The sequence below is a fragment of the Panthera uncia genome, chromosome F2 (genome assembly GCF_023721935.1).
Source record: "Panthera uncia isolate 11264 chromosome F2, Puncia_PCG_1.0, whole genome shotgun sequence".
Taxonomy (NCBI): Eukaryota; Metazoa; Chordata; class Mammalia; order Carnivora; family Felidae; genus Panthera; species Panthera uncia.
In genome coordinates this window covers 11,121,384-11,143,471 of record NC_064812.1, presented here as the reverse complement: position 1 = coordinate 11,143,471, position 22,088 = coordinate 11,121,384, and the positions used below count along the sequence as shown (strand labels likewise).

Sequence of the window (22,088 nt, the reverse complement as noted above, 5' to 3'; positions counted from 1 at the left end):
AGGGCTACATTACAAAATAAGAATGAAAAAATTATGAAACTGTGGTTAATACTGAACGTGGGGGTTGTGCGGAAGGAAAAGTCCCTCAAAAGCCATGTACTGACCACACAATAGACACACACTGTAACCTTTCAGTGCCGTCGTCGGGGTTGGGGGGGGGGGGGGGGGGGGCTGCAGTGGCACTGATGGAAAACCCCAAGAATTAAGAATTTCTTTGTGGTTATCCACACACATACTCTTGGGGGCTGATAAAAAACCGAGAAGGCCAAACATTGTGTATTTATGAATTCAGAATCTTCCCAGGATGAGCCTGGCAAAAGGCCCCAGGAAAAAAATCTTTCCCCACCTTACTTCCCAGGAAAAAGTCGGTTAATTTGCAAAAACCGGCAAAGGCAATGGTTTTAAGGAAAGAGCGAATAGCAACTCTCTGTCATTATGAAGATGCAGAGAGATGTCAAAGAGAAAACAGACTACTCTCGAGAGAAGGAAACTTTTGAGAAATATTTATCAAGAGGCCAAAATTTCCTTTGCTGCAGATCTCAATGAAGAGAAGGCCTATTTTCTCCGACACTGGAAGGTACTGCGACAGCGATGGATTACATGACCTCACAGTTGTAGGGTTCTGTGACTTTCCTTTTTTATTTTCCAGTTCTTTCAGGAATCCTTCTCACAGCCTAAGCAAAGCTTGCAAACGAATACAAAAGCACCTCCAGGGCAACCACGAGGAGGCCAACGTAAAAAAAACGAGTAGAAAGACTTCCTGTACCACCTTCATTATCCTCAGTGGATTTTTTGAAAGCCTTTCAAATCTACTATTTCCCATTAATTTTACTAAAATTCTATTGATTGCATTTCCATTTACTCAACTTCCAACCTATTTCCTTTCCTTTAATGATAAAGTTGAATTAATGTAAGTTCTTTACACAAGCCAAGATAACAGGACGATGAAGGATATGTTTTTAAGAGCACCTCTTTTTCCATTTTATTAAGCAAACACATTAGAAAGCATTTCAGGAGTGGTGTTCGGGTGCGGTAAATGTGTCTGCTTTCCAAACAAACTGCTTCCTCACCAAGTGGAAATTTCCTCTGCGAGTATATACGTATATCAAGCCCAACGAGAAACCTGGAATAAAGACAGGAGGAGGCTGACGTGTGTCCTTTCATTATGCAAAAGTGATTTGTTTAAGCAAACAGACTGTAATTAATACTGGTTTTGATCACAATAACCCCCATTCCTTACAACTTGCTCAGACGCTACCAGACGTGAGACAAACAGCTCCCGTTAGAGAGGACTTCGGGACGGCTTTCCTCTTTGTATCCGCTCTGATTTTTCTCTAAACCCCTTTAGAGTTTTACCACACAACGACATGATCTCATTCTTTATGATTCATCACCTGTCTTTCTTCTCTAGAAGGTATGCCTCTTAATTAAGGGGGAAGCATCTCATCTGTTTTGTCCACTAACCGACCAGGTCCCAAAGCTGGAGTCAGCAGGCAGCTGCCGGTGGTCATGCTGCACTGTGGTTTCTGGCTCGCCTGGGGGCCTGCGACCCGGGGGACTGTGCCACCCTGCGGGAGCACAGGCATGGGGGACAGTGACTCAGCAGCGTTGCAGTGGGAGCGCAGCACGGCTCTACACGTGGTGCCCTGCCCCCACGGCCCCCACATGCACACGGCACCGTATCAATGAACGGGGACATAATTTGCTTGCTTTGTCATCCTGCGTTAATCCTGACGTTCCTACCTTACTGCCCACCGGTTCTCTCTCCTTCCCCTCTACAGACAGAAAGTAAGGCTAATGCAAATCTGCTGACTTGCTCAACACATTGGAAAATCCAATTAAAATAATGAGCCAGTTCCCAGCAGTTAAGTCTTCAATTCCCTGGGATAAATTAGATATTCTGTCTAGTGTGTTAACTCCTTCATGGCGTATTTATGCACCTTCATGGCGGTGCCCGGTTGTGGTCAGGCAGTTTCCAGGGTGTTAAGATACACTGGAAAGAGTTCTCAGCAGGAGCTGAGAAGGCCAGAATGTGGCCACTCATTACTATTGGCCTGGGGACTTTGGGCAAACCGTTAACCTGACCGACTCGGTTTTCTGATTTTAAAACGGGTGTCCTGGCACCTTCCTCCACTAGCCAAGACTGGTGCGACAGGATCAGGGAGAACGGATGCCAGCGGAGCTCCCACTGGGTAGCAGGCCACAGGGCTGCCTGCTTTAGCCGGCTGCTCCACTGGCTGCTCCCGAGAACCCTCAAGGTGGTATTAACGTGTTCAAACACACTCAGCCAAGTGGACGGGCCAAACCACAAGCCAGGGCTAACTCCCAAGTCAGTGAACTATTTACAGCATTATCTTCTTGTAGGTTATCATAATGTGCTTTTTAAAAAAGTTATTTCTTAGAGAGAGAGAGAGAGAGAGAGAGAGAGAGAGAGAGAGACTGGGAGGGAGAGGGGGAAAGAGAGAGAGAGAGAGAGAGAGAGACAGACAGACAGATCCCAGGGCCATGAGATCATGACCTGAACCGAAATCAAGAGTCAGACACCCAACCGACTGAGCCACCCAGGTGCCCCCAATTATCAGAATGTTTCAAAGATGATAATATACTGCATACACATACAGACTATTATTAGCCATTACCGACCTACTAAACTAAGCTTTATTGTATTCGGTTGCATATGCTTCAAGGGGAAACAAAGAATACTGCTTTGAGGGCACTTACAATTCCCACGCAGATGAGACTTAACGTTCCCACCTCACCCACTGCTCAGGCATTTGTAACAGTTTACACTTCACAGCTGCTGGAGTGCCCAGCACTCACACGATCAACAGGCGGCACAGACTTAGCCAAGCGTGTGCCTGGACAAGTCATTCAACCTTTCAGAGATTTAGAGATTTAGTCATTCAACCTCTTAGAGATTCAGTCTCCTTCCTTATAGTGGCAATGATAAGGCTGCCTCCATACGGTGCTGAGGGTGTTGCTGTGTAGATGCCGGGTGCTATGCGTGCAAAACGCTGCACAACACAGACTCTTAATAAAACGTAACTAGGTTTACTGTCTCACACTTGAACGGCTCAGCCGCAGTGGCGGAAAAAATACAATGATGGCATTTTGGATACTGGACTAGGTCTTTTGAGGCTGGGACGGAGGTTGGCAGGACTCCCGAATGTCCTTCATGTTGCACCACATTACCTCCAATGCTTCTTGTTTCCCTGTCTCATCCCGCAAGGGAGTCTCTACAAACTGTAAGGTAATGCATCCCATTATATACCATGCTCTAATCCAGGCAAATCAGCCTGAATTAGAGTTATTAAAATGACAGATGGTACTGTGTTTAACGTATGTTACCTAAAGTTATTGCTCACAACAACTCAGTAAGATGTATCTTAGCCTCACCCAATTGAGGAAACAGGCTCAGAGAGGTCAAGTAACTTGCCTAAGGTCAAACAGTGACTAAGCGGATGGTCAGAGTCTTAATTAAGGTTTTTACTGACTCCAAAGGCCATCCTCATTTCCTGAGTCCTGTCGTTCCAGTGATCTTTTAAAACGATTATCAGATCATATTACTCTCCTGCGTGAAACCCATCAATGGCTTCCCATGGACTGGATTCAAATCCAGCCTCACAATGTAAGTCTGGCCCTGGCAACCTGTCTGAAGCCCCTCTACCCTTTCCCCCCCGCCCATCAACCATGCCGGCCCTTCTTCTGGTTCTTGATTCATCAAGCTCTCAAGCATATACATGCTTTACCATCAGTCTGGAACAGTCTTCCGTTGGCTCCTGGCAAAGAGCCTCCTAGTCTAGGCTCCGTGCCTCCTCCTCAGTGAGGTGTTGAGCACATTTCTACATAGGTCTCTCCTCTCTGATCTCCCCTGAGTCTTAACTAGGCAGAATAGGCTCACTTTCAGAGAACAATGCATTTGACAAGCATTTGACTGTTTCTTTAGTGTCTAGAGCAAAGCTTCTTGAAGGCAGGAGCTATGGCTGTTTCACCCACCACTGTGTTACATCCAACCCCTAGCAGAGTGTAGATTCCTTAAATAAAACGCGTGTTGACTGAGTAAATGGCTGAACAAATGAATTCCTCTCCACACCAGAAAAGTTATTCTGAGACTCAGAAGTATTATAGAATGTGAACGAGTTCTGGTCTTCCCGGAGCACTCTGCACTTCCAGATTAGAAGTCGGGAGGTGACGGCGGATTTAGGAGAGGGACGGGAGATGAGAACTGCTCCCACTATGTGGTTGGGGGTGAAGGACCAAAGGTACCTTCCATCCAGCAGCTGCCTGGCTTTGACAACGGGAGAAGAAGAGTGTTCTAGACCTGAACCTGCTTCCACCTGGCTGTGTGGGTACAGGCCGGTGGCTTCTCATTTCTGCCACTGATAAAACGAGGTCTACAAGGTCTCTAATATACCTTCCAGGGACAGTACTCTCAGAGCCTAAGATGAGATACTGAGATACGACTAAACACACCAGAAAGAAATCCAGGTGACCTGGGTGAGAAAAGCCAGAGGGAAATGCTCATGCTGTCTCCTGGGCAGGATGTGGCCCTGTCCCCACCCCCAAGAGGGTCTAGGCTCCTGATCCCATCTCAACCATGGTAGTTCTGTTTTAAAAGGCTGTATGCTTCCAAGTAAGCAAAGATCCGAGGCTACAGTCTTCCTTTCCAAAACAGGAAAACATTTTCAAAATGTATAAACAAGTGAAAAATCAGGTTATAAAACAGCACTTAGTATGAAACCAATGTGGTTAAAAAATTATGACAAAAAATACACATATAAGAAAAGATTTATAAATAGGAATGAGATTAGAAGATACAGATAGACAGGGGCACCTGGGTGGCTCAGTCAGTTGAGTGACGGACTTCAGCTCAGGTCATGATCTCACGATTTGTGAGTTTGAGCCCTGCGTCAGGCTCTGTGCTAACAGCTCGGAGCCTGGAGTCTGCTTCGGGTTCCGTGTCTCCTCTCTCTCTGCCCCTCCCATGCTCATGCTGTCTCTCAATAATAAATAAATGTTAAAAAAAAGAAAATTAAAAAAAAAAAGAAGATACAGACAGATAGATCTCAACCCGTAAACAGTGAATTGTAAGGTTATCAGTGACTTTTATTTCAGGGTTTTTTCCCCTATATTTCCTAAGTTTTCAGCAATGAACTGGTATTTTTTATTCAGAATAGTATTAAAAAGAAATATGACACAGAAACACAAGAGGGCGATATAATCAACCAGCAATTTATTTCTCACTCAACTTGTTATTTGATGTATTAATACAACATAGAAACCAGATGGCAGGTATAAAAGTAAAAATAATGAGGGAGTGAATCTGGCAGGAAAAATGACAGCTTCTCTGTAACATTAGGGAATTCTATACCTCTGTCCAGAGTGACCGTCCTTCCTAGTGGTCTCCCAAGTGTGGTCTTGGGAACAATAGTGTTTGCATCACCCAGAACTTGTTAGAAATCCAATCTCAACCCTAATTAACCAGACACTCTGCGGGTGGGGCCCAATGGCCCAGGCTGAAACCAGCTCTCTAGGCGTGATGGGTTAGGTGCAAGGTCCAGTTGGGGCATCAACTGCTTTACACTAACAGCAGCTGTCCAAAGTCAAAGGGGAAGGAGAACCCAAGTTCCTTTAGAGAAGGAACACCTGCAGTCAACACATGGAAATCGCCAAGGCACAGTCACCACGAAAACAGAACAGAGGTGGGTCTCAGCCATAATTACCAGGAGAAAAAGCACAGGAATGACTGCTCTGGGTGGCTTGGGGAAGACCTAAGGAAAAGGGGAACCAAATCAAACCATGACGTTACAGACCTCAGGAACCGACAAGACTGAATTTGGCAGAAAATACAGTTCTACTGGAAGTTTCACAGAGAAAAATGGGTAGGCGTAGGAGTATCTGGGAATAGGAGAATTCCTTAACGTAAAATAATGCAATTATGTTTTGTCTAATTCCATTTAAGTAAATGAGGGGTTAGATTTAACATCATCTCCTACATCAAGGATGAAAATGAAAGCACTCTTTTTTTCTTTGTACGATCTGCAGCATCTGACTTCATCTGAGGATAATTATAACAAAAGGGGGAGCGGCTACGACTTGTAAGCCCAAGACAAACGGGGAAGCAAAAGGAAGAAAGGCCTGGGCAGCTGGGCCTTGGTTTGAAGAGACATCTCGGCCCTAACGATTTCTCTACTGTGCTTGAAACGATTAATCGGCTGGTTCACGATCAACTTTCAGACCCGTAATTTCATTTCCACGCACGTCATCTACAATTTGCTATGTTTAAACTAGAACCAAAGCCTACGGTGGGTGACATCGAATTACATTTTCCTTGCCTTCACCGAACATCTTTATCACACACTTGTATTGTTTGACAACAACACGCTTTTAAGCACTTTCCTGACAAATTAAAAAATTTAACGAAATAAGTGAGTGCAAGCACTCGGGGCCCACCACGTACGACACCAGGAGGACACAGGCATTTCTTACTGTAGACACTGTGTTCATTTAACTGGTAGAAAAGCAGAGAAGCAGTGCCCTCTTCGCCTGGACTGCCCCACTCTGTCTGCTTGGTCCACATCTTGTGCTTTAATTAAGACTCACTTTGCTCCACCCTCACTGAAAATGTTAGAACTCAAATAATTTACCTCAACGGTGGCTGTAATATTCACCACCGGTTGCTATAGTTCCAGGCCAACCTTGCAGAAAAAAGAAATCTTGGATATTATGCCTGTGATGCCAAATGATGCCAAAAAAAGTTTTCTCTACTTGCAGGCAGCAAATAGCAGGAAGTCTAAAAAATCTGGTCCCATCCCCATGTCCATCCTTCCTTATAAAATGAAGTGCTTGGGGCGCCTGGGTGGCTCAGTCGGTTGAGCGTCCGACTTCGGCTCAGGTCATGATCTCACGGTCCGTGAGTCCGAGCCCCGCATCGGGCTCTGTGCTGATGGCTCAGAGCCTGCAGCCTGCTTCTGATTCTGTGACTCCCTCTCTCTCTGCCCCTTCCCTGCTCATGCTCTGTCTCTCTCTGTCTCAAAAATAAATAAAACCATTAAGACAAATAAATAAATAAATAAATAAAATAAAATAAAATACTTTAGTGTAAACTATTAAAAGAGTCTGTATAAGCAGTCTGTTGAACGGAAGTAATCGTCAAGCTCAGCACAGAGCTTGGAACAGAATGGACACTTAGTAAATACTAGCTAAGTCAGGACCACAATTTAGAAAATCTTGGGGGCGGGGGGGGGGGGGGGGGGGAGAAACAAAAACCTGAAGTACAGACTTTCACCTGACTCTCTAAATATCAAATGTATCAACCAAAGCTTAATGCTGTTTAATGCTTCTATTTAAGGAAACATGCATCTGCAAGCCTAAGAGAATAGTTTTATAAATATCTATTAATTATTTATGGCCTAGTTCAAGGGTGTCTCTTCTGGGAAGCCTCTTTTGATGTCCTTGCTTTCTGGGTGAATAAATGAGGGAGTGAATGAATAAATGATTCTGCCTCTAGTGACCCAGCTTGAGAAACGAGGGAACAGAAACGTGAACTCAGTTTTATCTGACTTCAAAGTCATGCACTCTGCCAGCTCTCTGAACTTTCAATGGCTTGACACGGCTAGACAACCAGTCAATAAAAGGGCCTGTTCATATTTACTGGAAGATGTAAGCTGCTAGTTCAAGACTGGATCAGCAAGGGGTTTCTTCATGTTAAACCTAATGGTACCAAAAGGCACCAAAGGGTATAATCTTAAAGAAGCAAGGTATAAAGAAGCCACCAGCTTAAATAATCAGAAATTACACACTGAAATGTAAATAAGAAATAAATTCTAGAAGAACAGATATAAAGTGGAATAAAATTAAAACAAATAAACAGCAACACATGAAATGGATCACCTGATCCAGAAAACGTCTTGATCGGTACGTCTCAAGGTGGTTTCATGGGAAGTCAAAGCTCCTTATACAAGAATGTTTGTGATCAAGGAAGTTTTAAAAAACAGTGAACTGGTCAGGTCTCTAATAACAGGATATCTCCAAGTCTTTAATATACAAATGTATACTGTAAATCTCCAAGGGCAATATGTAGTGCTTTTCAATCCAGAACTCTTGTCAAAGAAGGTGGCATGGGGGGCGCCTGGGTGACTCAGTGGGTTAACTGTCTGACTCTTGATTTCGGCTCAGGTCATGATCTCACAGATTGTGAGATCGAGCCCCACATCAGGCTCCACGCTGTCAGTGCTTGGGATTCTCTCTCTCTCTCTCTCTCTCTCTCTGCCCCTTCCCTGGTCACATGCACACATTCTCTCTCCCTCTCTCAATAAATAAATAAATAAATAAATAAATAAATAAGCGAACAAACAAACTTAAATAAAAAAAGAGGGCAGCATGGGATTAGTATTTCAGGGAAAACTTGTGGGAAAAGGCATCTCAGGCCCTGATACTCGTGTTCCCAGACAAGAGGGAGTTAGATGCACTGGGCCCAGCACGGCCTCTGCACATGGTTGCACAGAGTGTACAGAGCTCAAAGCATCAATCTGGCTTATTCAAGTGGTGCCTGAAACCCAGCCACACTCCCCTCACAAATCCGTGTTCCCTGGTGCTGGCTGGCATCGGCCCAGAGGAAGGTGCCCTAGCTGGGCTGTGGTACCTGCCCAAAAGTCTGGGTGTGGAGTGGGTTGCCTCATTGGGAGGCTACAGGAAGCGGAGGTGAGGAGAGACTCGGGGGCGACATTCTGCAGAGGAACCGAAACCCAGTTCAACCGAGAACACTTAATGTGAGGCAGGGAGAGGAATGGCAGAGTCCAGGTAAGATAAGAGGTCAGGCCGGACACGGAGAACGGGAAATCGAGGAAGAGGGGGAGAGGTCAGAGGCGTGAGTGCGAAGCTGACTTTGGCAGAATTCTCTGAACAAAGGAAAACATCCGCATTTGCTTTTCACAACAGGCTCCAGATCTGGGCTTGGGAAAGGAGCTCTGGAGGCTTCTGAGACCAAGATCATGCAGACCCAAGGCTAGCTACCTCCCAACAGTGTGCGCCTTACCCTTGTACAGTCTCTGCCACTCTTGTGCTTGCGGTCCTTTAAATCAACCTTTTTACTTAAATGAATTAAAAGTATGCTTTACTTTGTAGCCATAAAAGGATCCTGACACCTTGAGAGGCAGTCCAGTGTTCTTCAAAGCATGGGGGTCTGGAGGAGACCACCCAGGTTTGAATGATATCTACCCCAGCACTCTGTGCCTCAGTTTCCCCAACCGTTCAGTAAGGATAATAATGGCTACTACCGGGTAGGGTTGATGTCAAGAGTAACGAGGCAGAAATGGTAACACTCACCAAATATTCTATTTGCTCCCTTCTATTTCCTGTCTCCTGCCACTGGGGCTAAGAACACAGTTTAAGGTGGGGAACTAACACACCAGGGGAAGCAGTGACGAGCCTGCACGTGGTGCTCTCTCCTCTCCCCCGCCGTAGCAAACCCTGCAGTGATGGGCCCTTGGTCTCTGAATGACTTAGCGTGTGGAGCAGACCCCTTGGTAGACATGGGATGTGAGGAGGAAGGAACCCCTCCCTCTGTTAAGCCACGGAGATCTGGGGGTGAATTTACGACTGCCGCACATTCTAGCCCCTTCTGGCTAGTATAACACGTGAGTGCTTAAAACGGCGTCTGGGATATAGTCGGCTCACTGTATACACTACTGTTACCAGTATTATTTATATAAATAAAATTTAACCATAAGAATAATGAAAACTCCCGTCTGAAGACCCCGAGGGTGAGACCAGCTCTAGCTTTGTTTAAGAGAGATACTGATAAGCAAATATTAGGGGGCCCGAGCATTCCAGGGTGAATCTGAAGCCTTCCCCTCCATGCCCAGTCTTCTCTTACTGCTAATGAAACTTTCTCCTCCAACAAGTGACTGGTTTCCTTCTCCTTCCTCCACGCTGCTTGCTTTTCCTTCCTTCCCCTCTCACAGAACCACGACTCTCACACATAAGCCTCTGCTAGCATCGAGAAGCTGTTTTGTGAGTCTGTTTCAAGTGGAATAACACTGGACAGCCACAAACACACACATTTAAAACATTTTGAAAAGTGTTATTCACTGCATGCAAAATTCTCAAGATGAAAATTCAATCCTATTTAAAATGCATTATTTGAGGGGCATGTGGGTGGCTCAGTTGCTTAAGCGCCCACTCTTGACTTTGGCTCAGGTGGTGGTGATAATCGTGGTTGTGAGACCGAGTCCTGAGTTGGGCTCCATGATGAATGTGGAGTCTGCTTGGGATTCCCTCTCTCCTCCCCCCCCCTCTCTCTCTCTCTCTCTCCCCACCCCCCACTCTCATCCGTGTACTCTCTCAAAATAAATAAACATTAAAAATGCATTATTTGAGGGGCGCCTGGGTGGCTCAGTCGGTTGAGCGGCCGACTTCGGCTCAGGTCATGATCTTGCGGTCCATGAGTTTGAGCCCTGCGTCAGGCTCTGTGCTAACAGCTCAGAGCCTGGATGGAGCCTGTTTCGGATTCTGTGTCTCCCTCTCTCTCTGACCCTCCCCCATTCACGCTTTGTCTCTCTCTGTCTCAAAAATAAATAAAAGTTAAAAAAAAATATTAAAAAAAAATGTATTTGAACTTCCTATTTACACTCTTTTTAATGTTAATCCTTAAAAGAAAAAAAAGCCAAAAGAAAAATAAATCATTTTTAAATTCAGGCTGGGGATACCACAGGACTTCCGTATATTGGATGTATTTAAGACAAGGTACACCTGCATTGATGAATGTAAAATTCAATTTTTATATAGGGAATCTATGGTTTATACAATGAACATTATAGAATGAACCATACAACTATGGTTTATACTATGTAGCCTGTTAAAGATTTTTCCAGTTTTATCTATATAGTCCTAGACAGCCAACAGGCTTCAAATAAGGTTTGCAAAGCATATGTATAATAACAAGGTTTTTTTTGTTTTGTTTTGTTTTTTAAAGTCATTTGGCAACAAAACCTGATCTAACGTGAATTCAGGTGGTTGTAAGCTCTGACCTGAACTGAGGTGGCACCCTTCAGAGTCTTTTCTTACTTCATGTAAACATTCACAGGTTCCACTGCAGAAAACAGATTGATTGCATTTAATTATGAGGACCTGCCTGAAAAGTCATGGGGTGCTGGTGGGAGGGATGTTATCTAATATGTGGCATATGCACCCTACCACCACTCTGGAATCTGCAAAATTCTGAATTTTATCAGTTTCTCGTGTACAAATCTATAAAATTGTTTCAAAGGGCATGGTATATTATTAGTATTAACAGGAGTTAGAAGGGTAGAATTACCTTTATTTTATTTTGTCCCCTATTTCTCACATTTTTATAGTAAACATGTACAACTTTTACAATGGAAGAGAAAAAGGAAATCTCCTTCTTACCCACATGGATAGCTCTCACAATAGTAACTGCCAGGGAAGCCTGTCAGGACATGGGGGGATGTCTGGCAGATGAAATGCTAAAACCTTCCAATTATGGATGACTCTTCTGCAAAGAAGGTTGTTAAGTTGTATTCTATAATCCAGGGTACCCAGGGGCTACCAATGGACTGTTGAGCAAACTCACGCCCTCTACGTTTTTCAGTATTTCAAAGAACCTGAGAAATAATTGATTAGCTATAAATCTAGGTCCAACCTGTATATTTCTTAGCTATTCTCAGTTGAGGGGGAAGAAAAGAAAAAAAATTGAACACTAAACAAATCCTTAACTCGACCACATACCCTGTAGTTAGAGATTGCACACGGGAAATGCTATGTAGCTGGAGAAATCTTTCTTGTGCTTCAATAGCTCTGAAGCAATAACGGTCCTCTAACTGTTAAAAGAGAGACTGAGGATCTTTCGCAAGTTACAGAACTGTCCAGAGGCTCAGGGAAGAGAAGGCATGGACAGTCCTGGCTGGACCAGAATCCTTCTGGGCACCTCCTTTAAAAAGAGGATTTACATATATTTCCTAACACTGTTGCTGCACTGGGGGGGTTGGGGTACGGTTCAAATAGTTTACCTTACCCACTGAGAATCTATTTCAACCCACCAGTTACTCCTTTCCCATTCCATTTGGTGGCTTGGTGATTAAATGGATGCAATTTACTGTTGACTCCTTAACTTCTTCTTCTTCTTCTTTTTTAGTCTTTATTTATTTTTGAGAGACAGAGTGTGAGCAGGGGAGGAACAGAGAGAGAGGCAGACACAGAATCCAAACAGGTTCCGGGCTCCAAGCTGTCAGCACAGAACCTGACGAGGGGCTCGAACTCATGAACCAGGAGATCATGACCTGAGCCGAAATCACACGCTTAACCGACTGAGCCACCAGGAACGGTGGCCTGCTGCTGGCCAGAAAGCAGATCTGGCACCGTTTAGCAAGCAATGCTTTTACGTCTTTCTTTCCAATGACTTAAAAAAAAAAAAAAAAAAGAAAAGAAAAAGAAAAAATTGAACATATTTTAGGTTCTATGTATTTAATCAGATGAATAACAAAAAATACTTAGAAAAAGCTAAAACTCTAAAAGATCATCCTTTCTTTTCTTCCTTTCTTTTTTAAACAAGGAAGCTGCATTGTAAAGAAAGCCTTTATCTACTCTATCTACATTAACTACTAAATGACATTAAAAGGAGAAGGAACGGAAGGTATAAAGGCATGGAAGCAAGAAATAGTTTATAATCCAGAAACAACAAGTGATTTGTTATGTCTGGAGCTGGCTTTGGTTACAAAAGCATCTTTAACAGGAAGAAGGATGAATTCAGAGAGACTGGTTAAGTCAACTAAAGAAATAGTTCTAATATATTTTTTTAAATGCTACTCTCTCCTAAGCATATGCTTATGGACCAGATTATATGACAAGTACTTCGCATAAAAGTCCAGGCACTTGTAATCTGGCCTCACGCATCTTAACAAACATCAACAAAATACATCCTGTCCACATCGCACTGGCTTCTCTCCACTAAGAGGCAGCATTCCCTAGGCGTATTCACACACGACAAAGACTCCCTGCTGAGGGGAAAGAGCTCATCACTTCATGTTTTGGGAACAGTGACCGCAAAAAGGACTCTGACTAGAGGGAGCAACTGAAAACACGGACAAAGACTGGTTTAGAAAACCTGTAAAAAAAAAAGGGGGGGGGTGGGGGCAAAGAAAGCGGGAGTACAGATCTGAGGGCATGGCAGAGAAGAGAGGGTTTGAGTTTTGCTCTGCACATTGGTTTCACATTGAAATTTTCATATAACGGTAGCTGTATCATTCAAGGCTTTTCCCCACTTTGTTTCCCTGACTACAATTCGATGATTTATACTTTAACTTTCCATTTTGGAAAAAATTACAGACTCAGCAAAGTTGCAAAAACAGTACAGAGAGGCCCCCTGTACCCTCAACGAGCTTCCCCCAAAGTTAACAACTTATGCAGACCTTACAAAGTTAACAGCTTACACAGGACATTATCAAAACCTGGGAAGCAACACTGGGATAAGACTATCAACCAGTCTACAGATGCCTGGTGGGGGAAAATTGAGAATCCAAAGAGAAAATTGTGGTTTCTCTTTTATATTCTCCTTTCCCAGAGATAACCATCACTGATACCTGGGCTTCTGCATACAGTCATTTTTTTACTATGCCTGTGTATGGCTCTGTGACATTTTACCACATGAACAGGTCAGCACAACCACACCACCACCAAGCCAGAGAACTGTTCCGTCAACACAAAGGGACTCCCTCAGGCTACCCCTTTATGGTCATGCCCTTGACCCCTTCTCTAACCCCTGGTAACCACGGATCTGTCCTCCCTCTCGGATCGGTCCACCCCCTCGGTAGTTTTGGGTGACCTAGACTTCAATCAGAAAAATATACAAATGGCAATGTTATCTTGATGGATGTCACGCTTTTATGGGACTTGTTTTCATTTTAAGGTGTCAAAAGCACACAGGAAGCAAAAGAAAAACGACCTTCTGGAATGTACTTGGGGAGTCCCACCGGACAGTAAGTCCCGGGTCCTCCTCCTGCTGTCGCACCTGGGCTGCCATCAGGCAGATGTCCTGGCACTGGGGCGGGACAAGACTCCCCGGGGAACAAAGGCTGAACTGTCAAGGATGATCAGTTCTTTGGGAATGCACACCCTCTCAAGCTTCTGAATCTGTCATCCGTCCCAATGAGGGAGAGTGCAAAAGCTCTAACGCCAACATTAAGAGAAATCTAGTGAAATACAAGTTGCTTAGAACATATGATTTCATCTATTTGGAGGAGAAGAGGTGCAGGAAAGAGGACTACAAAGATAAACCCCAAGTATCAATGACAGTTATCTCTGGGAAGGGACACTATAAAAGAGAAACAGCAATTTTCTCTTTGGATTCTAAATTTTCCCCACTAGGCATGTGTTCTTTTTATAGTAAGAAAAGATACATAAATAAAGTCTCCTGCAGTGGCTATTAATGCCTCAGCGGTTTTAATATTAATGTAGCTTATTAATACGGTAATAGCCTACTGTGTGCGACTCCAGGACTCGGCAGCTTGCAAAGTTTCTCACCTGTGTGGTGTGATAATCCTCATACAAGAATAGGGCAGGTGGGGCACCTTGGGTGGCTCAGTCAAGCTTCCGACTCTCAATTTCAGCTCAGGTCACGATCTCATGGTTTGTGAGATCGAGCCCTGCATCAGGCTCCGTGCTGACAGTGTGGAGCCTGCTTGGGATTCTCTCCCTCCCTCTTTCTCTGCAACCGCCCCCCCCCCGCCATATGTGCTGTTCTCAAAAATAAATAAACACACAAAAAAAAAGAAAGAAAGAAAGAAAGAAAAAAAGAATAGGGCAGGTAAGGAAGGTAACTCTTCCTCATTCTCTCAGTGAGGACATTCACGTTTGTAACTTAGGCAGTGTTAATCTATTCAGGGCCAGGGCCAGAATCACAGCAAAGCCTTTGATTTCTTATGCCAGGGGTCCCCAAGGCGTGGTACAGGCCCCTAGAAGTCCCAAAGGTCAATAGTACTTTCATAATAGCACTAACAGATTTTACCTGACTTTCCCACTGTTTAGACATTAGCACTGACAGCACGAAAGTAATGGAGGTGAAACCAATGGTGTCCTGATGTGAATTACGGCATTAACACCAACCGAGGCCACTGTATTGTTTATGGTCATGCCCTTGCAATGAAGAAAAAAAACAAAAAAGGCTATTTTCATTTAAGAATGCCCATGATGAGGGGTGCCTGGGTGGCTTAGTTGGTTAAGCATCCAACTTTGGCGTGGGTCATGATCTCACAGCTCAAGAGCTCAAGCCCCAAGTCATGCTCCGTGCTGACAGCTCAGAGCCTGGAGTCTGCTTTGGATTCTTTGTCTCCCTCTCTCTCTGCCCCTCCCCTGCTCATGCTCTGTCTGTCTCTCTCTCAAAAAAATAAACATTAAAAAAATAAAAAAATAAAGAATGCCCATGATGAAACAGCAAAAATTACTGATTTGATTATGTATCAGTCCTTGAGTATATCTTTCTTATATTCTGTTTGATATAATAGGAAGTACACACAAACTACCTTCAAGGCATACGAAAGCATGACAGTTATCTTGAGAAAAAGCACTTATGCAGTATTTTGAGTTGCTAGCTGAACTAGCTAGTTTTGTCCGTTACCTTTTTAAGGGGACACCATTTTTCCCCTTGAAAGAATGGCTGACAAACTGTGGTACTGAGACATGGGTATTTGGCAAACATTTTCTCAGAAATGAATAAAGTGAGCCTGTCACACACAGTTTCAGATTCACAGACATTGTTATTAACTTTTAAGAAACAAACCCTTGTCAAGTTTTGACACAGTAGCAAAGAAGAATACTGATGATCACCTGAATTTGTAAAGTACTCCTTTCTCTTTCCAATGTATAGACCTGTGTGAGGCTATATTTTTTTGTCTATTTCACCCAAACAGCATATTGCAACAAAATGAATTAACAGACTTCAAAACTTCTCTTTTGAATTCTAATACAGTAAGTATGGATAGAACTGGTCCACATTAGCAAGAACTCTTCAGTGTCCTTGATCATTTTTTTTTTTTAATGTTTATTTATTTTTGAGACAGAGAGAGACAGAGCATGAACAGGGGAGGGGAAGAGAGAGAGGGAGACACAGAATCTGAAACAGGCTCCAGGCTCTGAGCTGTCAGCACAGAGCCCGACTCGGGGCTCGAACTCACGGACCGTGAGATCGTGACCTGAGCCGAAGTCGGACGCCCAACCGACCGAGCCACCCAGGTGCCCCTCCTTGATCATTTTTAAGACTGGGGTCCTAAGACCACAAGTTTGTGAACTACTGGCTAACACTCTTTTTCTAGTATATTATAACTCGCTGTGGGGGAAACAAAAGGGAAAATGTGGATAGAAAGAATTTTGCAAGCTAAACAGACACAAACACGGGTTGATGGCTACTCATACAGGTTCTAGTCAAGCCAGGTGGGCTACCTGTATCCACAACCCATACAGAAAGGCAATGCCACCACTCTGTCACTGCTGGGGGCACATCGCTGAAACAGTGCATGTCAGGGAACCTGGGGTCGAGCCCCAACTCCACTATTTCCAGGCATATTATTTTTTTGGAGATTTGGTGCACTTATCTGTAAAATGGGATGGGACTCTCTATACCTGCCTTTACCCTGGGGAGTTGCCATAGAGATCAAATGAGAAGATGTAAGTAATAATAAAAGCTTGTATTTGTTAAGTAAATTCCACATGTCAGGTACTGTGCTTGGTGATCTGATTCCATGATCTCAATGAAGTCCCATCACTACCACACAACAGATACCAGCAATGCTATGTACAGGTCAGGACACTAGCCCTACAAGTTCAACCGTTTGCCTATGGCTGTAAACCTGCTAAGCGGGGAGCTGGGCTGGCAGGTCCAATGGAGACCCTACTTCCCCCCCACCCTTCACAGCCTCTCTCGGCCTGTTGTGAGGTGAAACAGCTTTTTTACAAAAAACATCTCCTGGTATGTGGAGGCGAAGGGCAGGAAGAAATGCAAGTTGCTTTTTTTTTTTTTTTAATTATTTTTAAAGTTTATTCACTTATTTTGAAAGAGAGAGAGAGTGTAGGTGGGGTAGGGACAGGGAGAGAGGGGAGAGGGAGCATCCCAAGCGGGCTCTGCACCGTCAGCATGAAGCCTAACGTGGGGCTTGAACTCGCGAACCGTGAGATCATGACCTGAGCCAAAACCGAGAGTCAGATGCTTAACCTACTGAGCCACCCAGGCGCCCAGGAAACATGAGTTACTTTAAACCTGACTTAGTGCGTCGACTCTGGCACGAGCTCACAGGGTAAAGAGCCACAGTGACAACTCTCTTTGGGGTCCTCAGGTGGCGGTCAGTTAGCAGTCAGAAGCTAGACAACAGAAACCAGCCCCAGCCCTGTCTGATGGTTAGCCCAGCATCGCTGCGGCTCTTGGGGTTTTCACATGACTTCCCACCTGGCCATCCCACCTTCCACAGTCACTGAAAGCTAGGAGATGAAGACAAACAAACAGAGAAGAGACAGTTATCATCACTTAGAGGGTCACGTTTCTCAGGACCAACCAACCCTTCAGAACCCCCTCAACACAATACACTCCCAATACCGATTATTTACAGGCAACACGATGAAAGTTTTTCTCTAACTAGAGTTAGTCGAAAGCAGAAAGCTACACCTGACCCCCAAATCTACCGGTTCCTTTTCCTCTATATGAAAGTAAGTAATGTTTTAATGAAAACTATTAAAATGCCCATTGTAAGTACTACCTTTATTAGAAAACGACGTTTTTCCATATGTACCACAGACCTTGGAACACAAGAGACAGTTGGCATTTACTGGTTGGACTGAGGATACAATTTAGAAAAGTCTAAAAATATCAAAGTACCTTCTTTTATCTTACTCTCTGAATTCCAACTGTACCCATTCTTGCTTAACGTTTCCAGACTCCACTAGCTTAAGAAAATAGGCTTTTCAAGAGCCTCCTGAGAAATACTGGTTCCCAGGGGGTGTTCTAGAGCTCCAACAAACTCCAGGATGCTCCCCAAACTCTTATGTGGGGGCTGGAGGGCTGCAAGCTGGCCAGAAGCCCCTCCCTCCTGGGGCGTGGCCTCCTCTGAGCCCTCTCTCTGCTCCAGGGCTTGGCCGCATCAGCCTGTCTGTTTTGCTCTATCCTTTCCTGGCAGAACATAAAAAGGGAAGTGGCAAGCTGCTGAAACTGTTGTCAGGTTGTATAAACTCCTGGGACTGGCTTTTTATTCAGTCAGAATAGCGTTCCCTTAGTAACCAACTATAGTACAAACAGATTCTTTTACCTGCACCCTCGTCAGGCATGCCACCACTAACTTCAAAGAGAAAATGTCAGTTTTTATTTTTTTAATTAAGCGAACTGGGTCTTCTAGCAATTTCTATCAGATATTTCTTAGACTTCTACCCCTTAAAGGAGAGTAGCCAGGGAAGAAGGCCTGCAGCTTGGAGTTTGTGTAGGGGGCCAGCGAGATCAGCATTACTTAGGGAAACACAATCACCCAGGTAGGGTGATAGAGGCAGTGTAACAGAGTAGCGTGGTAGAGACAACGGACTCACAGAATGTTCGGGTACACGTCTGTTTATTAATAACAGTGTACCTGAACAAGTTAAATACTGATGTGCCTCAACTCCCTCATCTGGATTGAAGGTATAACAACCATAGAATTGTTGTAAGATGTAAAATAAGAAACCTACATACTGGGGCACCTGGGTGGCTCAGTCACTGAGTCATCTGACTCCTGATATCGGTTTAGGTCATGATCTCACAGTTCGTGGGTTCAAGCCCCGCGTCGGACACTGTGCTGACAGCTCGGAGCCTGCTCGGGATTTTCTCTGTCTCCTTCTTTCTCTGCCCCCCACCCTCTCTCTCTCACAAATATACAAACATAAAAAAAAAGAAAAGAAATCTACACATGATGCATATTACCAGGTTCATCAAGGCGTTCAATAAATATCAGTGGTTTCTGCATGGTGGCAAGTCAGCGCAGTATTAGGTAAGCAAATACAGACAACGAATGTTCCATGAGTTCCACGAGTGACCACTGCGTCGTGGGGCCGGCACACGCTGGGGAAGGAACCCACAGTGGAGGGAAGTGGAGGAATGGACTGGTCCAGGAAATGTGCAAGTGATGAGTCTCGACTGAAGCCAAATACATTTGGTGTCCCGGAAACTAAAGGTTATTAGCAAGACACCCCTGTGAAAACACCCACCTCGGGGGAAAACAGAACTTCCTCCCTGAGCAAGTCTGTTACCAGTAATTACTCACGTGCATAGTCAGAGTGCTGCTTCACTTCCCTTCTTCCCACCACATGGCCTTTGAGCAAGGCCATCAGCAGAAAGACAGGCAGCACCCAGAGGAAGGAGAAACGAGGGCCATCTTCCCAATAAAAGCGATTTAAATACTCTAAGATTTACAGAGATATCATGGATTTGTCAAATAAACCCCAAAGTATAGGAACATGTTGGTCCTAAGTTCCTGAAGTTTTTGGAAATAAGACCTGTTTCTATTCTCCATCTTCATTTTCTTTAAGATTAGCTGTCACTGTAGGAGACTAACTCAATGGCATAAACCACAAATTAGAATTAAGCTGTTAGGAAGACAGACACACACATGTATTCATCTAGTAGGATAGGAAAAAAAAAGGAGACTCTGACTGGTCAAATATTCAGGTTAAAACACCACAGAATGGCAGTTTTCATTTTTCGAAGAGTATGTATTCGTCTGTAAACTAGCTGTTTGTATTGAACGGATCTGTGACAACATTCTCCTGTAAGGTCACAGAAGCCTATCTGATGGAAGAGCAACTAACCCAGGGCCAAGACATCTTGAGTTCTTAAAGGAGGCCAGGGTGCAATACTGAGAGACTGGGGGAGAGGAAGAGTCTGCCGGTCTTCAGGAAAGAGCCGAGGAAAGTATGGCATCGTTGTCCTTTGGGACTGTCCAACCTCCCTGTGCCTCTATCTCCCGGGACTCTGGAGAAGAGAGACTTGATTTAATGTACAAGGAGGGCTGGGTGGTGATGCCACACAGAACGAGCCTTCTCGGTGTGAACAGGGTGTGAGGGCGGGTATCCGGACAGTAGTGTCGCCAAAGAGACCGCCCCAGCCCCAACTCTGTTTGCCTCCTGGAGCCAGACACCCCTCACGTCCCAGGTTTTTAGGGATTCCTTTTGTCATCAACTTCTGTAACCCTGGATTCCCCTGAATCCCAAAATCTTTTTCTTGGTGGGGGGTTAAAATGATGTGAGGAACTGGGGAGGTTAACTATTTGTAAGTCAGGGACCAAAATGCATGCTTGTCTTCATACAAGTGAGGTATAACACTTGCAACGTGGATTTCCAGTGTATGTTTGACACAGAAATCATCAACACTCTTTCAACTAATAAAAAAACAGAAGTCGCTAAAAATTATCTCAAACAAAACCCAAACGAAGGCAATGGTAGAATGGGGAAGAGAATTCAGGTTAACTACCTTCTCTGACTCCGTAAATCCACCCTGCTAGAAGCTGGATCTAGGAGTTCTACAACGGTATTTTCTTTACACGTGACTCCATACCGGAGACTAAAAAGCTTTTCATTTTTTATTTTTTTAATTTTAATTTTGTTTAACCCCCAGGACGGGGGGCTGGGGAGATTATTAAATTGTTCTCTTCGTGATCTTATTGTACTTTGGTCTGGCTGAAATTTTTAGAAATCACTTATGCAATGGCTTACCAGATTTTTCAGCAGTGTGGACAGTTCCTTTGTAAGAGTAGAAAACTTGACGAAAGCAGTGCCAAGGTCTGGGTTGTCTCGACTTAAAAAATTACTTCCGAACTTGTCAAGAACTTGTGCATAGTTTTCTTCATTTTGTACGTGATCTAAAAAAGAAGAAGGCAGGAGTCTGAGCTATTATTTGCCACAATGACGAGTTACTTTGAACACTGATTGATCATTAGAAACTCTTAAAAGGAAGGCAAAGAGACACGGCATCAATTATTCACTGATTCTGTCCAGAGGTGGTCAGCAGGGAGCTAGATGTCCTCGCTCACTCTAGTAAACGGGGTTTCCTCCTTGTTCTTTCACAGCGTTCAGTTCACCTACATCCCAACTAGCCCATGGACTCCCCACAGGGGCCGGGGAGGGTCAGATTATCATCCCATTTCAAAGCACATCGTATTTCCATTAAGAAACTATGATTAGCAGGAACAAGGAGAAAAGTCTCCTTTGAAAATCAATCTTGGAATGCAAAAGAAACATCCACGGGTTCTAACAGGTTTCCTTCTCTGCAACTCATCTTAATTTCCTTTAATTCTGTCTAAGCCTCAGATCTGAGGAACAGCATTTTTAAAATGATTTTTTTTTTTGCACACGATCTCTTGGTGTGAGTCGTCAAGGCATGGATCAGATGGATCAACGTTTGAGGTTTGGTTTCACCACCTATAAGCTAGCTATCTTATCAGTTTTGTAACTTTTAGGACCATTATCCTAGTTGGAGAATTACAAGGCGTTAATGAGATACTTGTGAATACATTTCCTCACTCTGAGCTTTGCTTTCCCGATCTGTAACATGACACTAACCCTATCCTACATGAATGTGGTGCTGAAGAGGTGATACGAACTGTACAAAGAGTGGGTGTACCATAAATAATAACCACTCCCACTCTCTCTACTGGGCTTCCAGGATAATATCACACTCTCTTCATCGTTCTTCTATGTCTTGGCTGCTCCTTCCTCTCCAACATCTTTGCTGGATCTTCATCCCCCTGACCTCATAGTGTTGGAGAGCCCTGGGCTTTTCTTCTCTCTCTCTATGCTCACTCTCTTGGGATCTCATCTAGTTTATAGCTTTGAATAACTTCTATTCTATCCTAAATTGATACCCCAGCCTAGACCCTAGCCCTGAAATATAGACTTCTATGTCAACTGCCTATTCAATATCTCCACCTGGATGTCTGATAACTATGTTCAATCTCAACATGCTAACAGCAAACCCTTCATGTTCTGCCCCTGACCTTCTTTTTCTACAGACCCTTATTATCTCAGTTAATGACAAATACATTCTTGCAGTTGTTCAGGTTGGAACCCAT

The 22,088-nt window shown here is 44.1% G+C and overlaps 1 protein-coding gene across 10 annotated transcripts in view; it reads right to left on the bottom strand.

Moving 5' to 3' along the window:
* ASAP1 (ArfGAP with SH3 domain, ankyrin repeat and PH domain 1) overlaps window positions 1-22,088 on the bottom strand; it is a 313,407-nt gene that overhangs the window by 105,392 nt on the left and 185,927 nt on the right. For 9 of the 10 annotated variants that reach the window (XR_007458534.1, XM_049633464.1, XM_049633467.1 and 6 more), the window contains one exon: window positions 20,734-20,879. Coding sequence is in view for 9 of the 10 variants with exons in the window: in XM_049633464.1 (XP_049489421.1) it covers window positions 20,734-20,879 (146 nt within the window). In the remaining variant the exon portion in view is untranslated. Of the gene's footprint in view, window positions 1-18,946; window positions 19,085-20,733; window positions 20,880-22,088 lie in introns of those variants that run through there. The other variant, XM_049633470.1, reaches the window with a different exon arrangement.